This window comes from Salvia hispanica, chromosome 3 (genome assembly GCF_023119035.1).
Source record: "Salvia hispanica cultivar TCC Black 2014 chromosome 3, UniMelb_Shisp_WGS_1.0, whole genome shotgun sequence".
Classification (NCBI taxonomy): domain Eukaryota; kingdom Viridiplantae; phylum Streptophyta; class Magnoliopsida; order Lamiales; family Lamiaceae; genus Salvia; species Salvia hispanica.
This window is the reverse complement of record NC_062967.1, coordinates 30,190,222-30,192,630: the sequence shown is the minus strand read 5'-3', so window position 1 is coordinate 30,192,630 and position 2,409 is coordinate 30,190,222. Positions and strand designations below refer to the sequence as shown.

At 42.4% G+C, this 2,409-nt stretch overlaps 1 protein-coding gene across 1 annotated transcript; it reads left to right on the top strand.

Moving 5' to 3' along the window:
- The first annotated feature begins 274 nt into the window (after window positions 1–274).
- On the top strand, window positions 275–2,041 carry LOC125215685 (beta-carotene hydroxylase 2, chloroplastic-like). The gene is made up of 7 exons (XM_048117181.1): window positions 275–758; window positions 842–901; window positions 1,000–1,071; window positions 1,158–1,292; window positions 1,417–1,542; window positions 1,631–1,687; window positions 1,888–2,041. The coding sequence occupies exons 1-7, from the start codon at window positions 381–383 to the stop codon at window positions 1,966–1,968; spliced, it is 909 nt and encodes a 302-aa protein (XP_047973138.1). The 5' UTR covers window positions 275–380; the 3' UTR covers window positions 1,969–2,041.
- Window positions 2,042–2,409: the final 368 nt, after the last annotated feature.

Below are 2,409 nucleotides of genomic sequence, written 5' to 3'. Positions count from 1 at the left end.
CTAAAAACGAAATCACATTTTATGTCAACTTTATTCACTCTCTCTTACTTTACTATTTCTACCCAACACACAAAATAAAACTATTAAAAACCTCTCGAAGAAGGGTTCATCTTTGTTGGGACGGAGTTTGGACATCCGTATGAGAAAATTAGATTATATTTTCATAGGTAAATTAAGTTGAGTGGCAGTTTGGTAATTTTGGAGAAGAAGAGCACTAGAAAAGAAAATTTGGAGCAGTGAACTGAAATGTTAAGTGTATTTAAAGAGAGAATGAGCCATTGAAGCTAAGATGTGGTCTTCCTCTCTTCTCCGCCCACTCAATCTCTCTTCCTCTCTCTTGAATCCTCACCAATCACCGATACCCCCTTCAACCACCTCCAATGGCGGCCCGGATTTCCGTCGCCGCAGCTCCCCGGGCCACACTCCGCCACGGCCCGTTTCTCGGCCCGAAGCCCAAGCCTATCGCCTCTCTCCACTGGATTTCGAGGTCAGAGAGGAGTAGGAGGAGGAGGCCCAATCTGACGGTTTGCTTCGTGCTGGAGGATGAGAAATTGAGGGCAATCGACGAGCCGGAAGCTGAGGAGGAAGCCAGCGGCGGAGTTGGCAGGGCGATTTCGCTGGCGGAGAAGGTCGCAGAGAAGATGGCCAGGAAGAAATCGGAGCGGTTTACGTATCTGGTCGCGGCAGTAATGTCGAGCTTCGGGATCACTTCCATGGCGGTTATGGCTGTCTATTACAGATTCGCTTGGCACATGGAGGTATTTTGCTCTTCGTATCTTCAATTTCCCCCAATTTTTCTTCAATTTGTTGGTTTAATTTCTGGAATCGATCGACGGCGCAGGGTGGGGAGATACCGTATACGGAAATGTTTGGTACATTTGCTCTCTCCGTTGGCGCCGCTGTATGCTGCTTTTACCTTTGTAGTTGAATTTCGTGATATTGTTGAATTGAACTGAAATTGAGCTGAAATTGAGCTGAAATTGAACTGAAATTTGTTAGGTTGGGATGGAATTCTGGGCTAGATGGGCGCACAAAGCTCTGTGGCACGCTTCGTTGTGGCATATGCACGAGGTTCGTGTGCTTTAACTGAATTGAACCAACAACAATGAAAAATTGAAATGTATGATGATAATTGATTTGATTTGATTTGATTGCAGTCGCATCATAGACCAAGAGAGGGGCCTTTCGAACTGAACGACGTTTTTGCGATAATTAACGCGGTTCCGGCCATTGCCCTCCTCTCCTATGGTTTCTTCCACACCGGCCTCGTTCCCGGCCTCTGCTTCGGCGCTGTGAGTGTCCTTGATTTTTGATCAACTGAATTATTTTGAATGAATGTGTATTTTGTGTGTGCACGGGATGTGGATTGAATTCTATGCTACTCAATGCACTCTTGTGACTAATATTTTGCGTCAGGGCCTAGGAATCACCGTCTTTGGCATGGCCTACATGTTCGTCCACGATGGCCTCGTGCACCGGAGATTCCCGGTGGGGCCCATCGCGGAGGTGCCCTATTTCAGAAAAGTGGCCGCAGCTCACCAGGTATGATGAGTTTAATCATATACATCAGTGTTGTAATTCATGTGATCAAATTTGAGATCTTGTTTGATATTGGTGTCTTGGAATTCAGATTCATCACACTGACAAGTTCGACGGTGTTCCATACGGGCTGTTCCTCGGACCCAAGGTTTGTCAACTAGATTAATTACTCCTTCAAAGCATAGCATTTCTTTTTTCACACGTGATTTGATGTAGTGTAGTTCTATGTCTTCAGTGAATAAAGAATAAAGTCGAAAGACTGATTTTTTTATTTTTTAAAATGTAGTAGTATAATACATTTTGCTGGGATTCAGTTAATCTTATTATTGTGATCGCTTGTTTATGTAGGAACTTGAAGAAGTAGGAGGGCTACCTGAGTTGGAGGAAGAGATTGATAAAAGAATTAAATTGTCCAAGAAATCTAGATGATTTCCTTTGTAGAAAAGAAGTGGCATATCTTCTTGATGCACAGATGAAATGAATGAAATTTAACTTAATACTACTAAGATTGTAACTGGGGATGGTTGGTTTGAAATCGGAACTATATGACCGGTTTCGGTTTTGGAACTGAATTAGAATTGATATATCGGTTGCACACACAAGCCGGGAGGGGCATATGCCTAGGTCGATAGTACCATTTTTTCCCTCTTTTTTTACTGTCAATATTGTCGAAATTGTTTGAAATCATCTTAGGCTCTTGTTAAGTTGCCCTTGATAATGATCAAATAGTTGAGGAGTAGAGAAGTATAAAGGCTGAAATAGTAGAAAGAGAGGAAGAAATGACCATGTCAAAGATGGGTTCGGAAGGATAGTGAAAAAATGTTGAAATAAGAAGTTGAAAGGAAGAAAATGTTAAATTTTTTTATATAA

Bases quoted from the DNA above. Each gene is read 5' to 3' on its own strand.
- LOC125215685 (XM_048117181.1), top strand. From the start codon at position 381: ATGGCGGCCCGGATTTCCGTCGCCGCAGCTCCCCGGGCCACACTCCGC. The intron at 759-841 runs GTATTTTGCTCT...TCGACGGCGCAG, and splicing joins GATTCGCTTGGCACATGGAG to GGTGGGGAGATACCGTATAC. The intron at 1,293-1,416 runs GTGAGTGTCCTT...ATTTTGCGTCAG, and splicing joins CCGGCCTCTGCTTCGGCGCT to GGCCTAGGAATCACCGTCTT.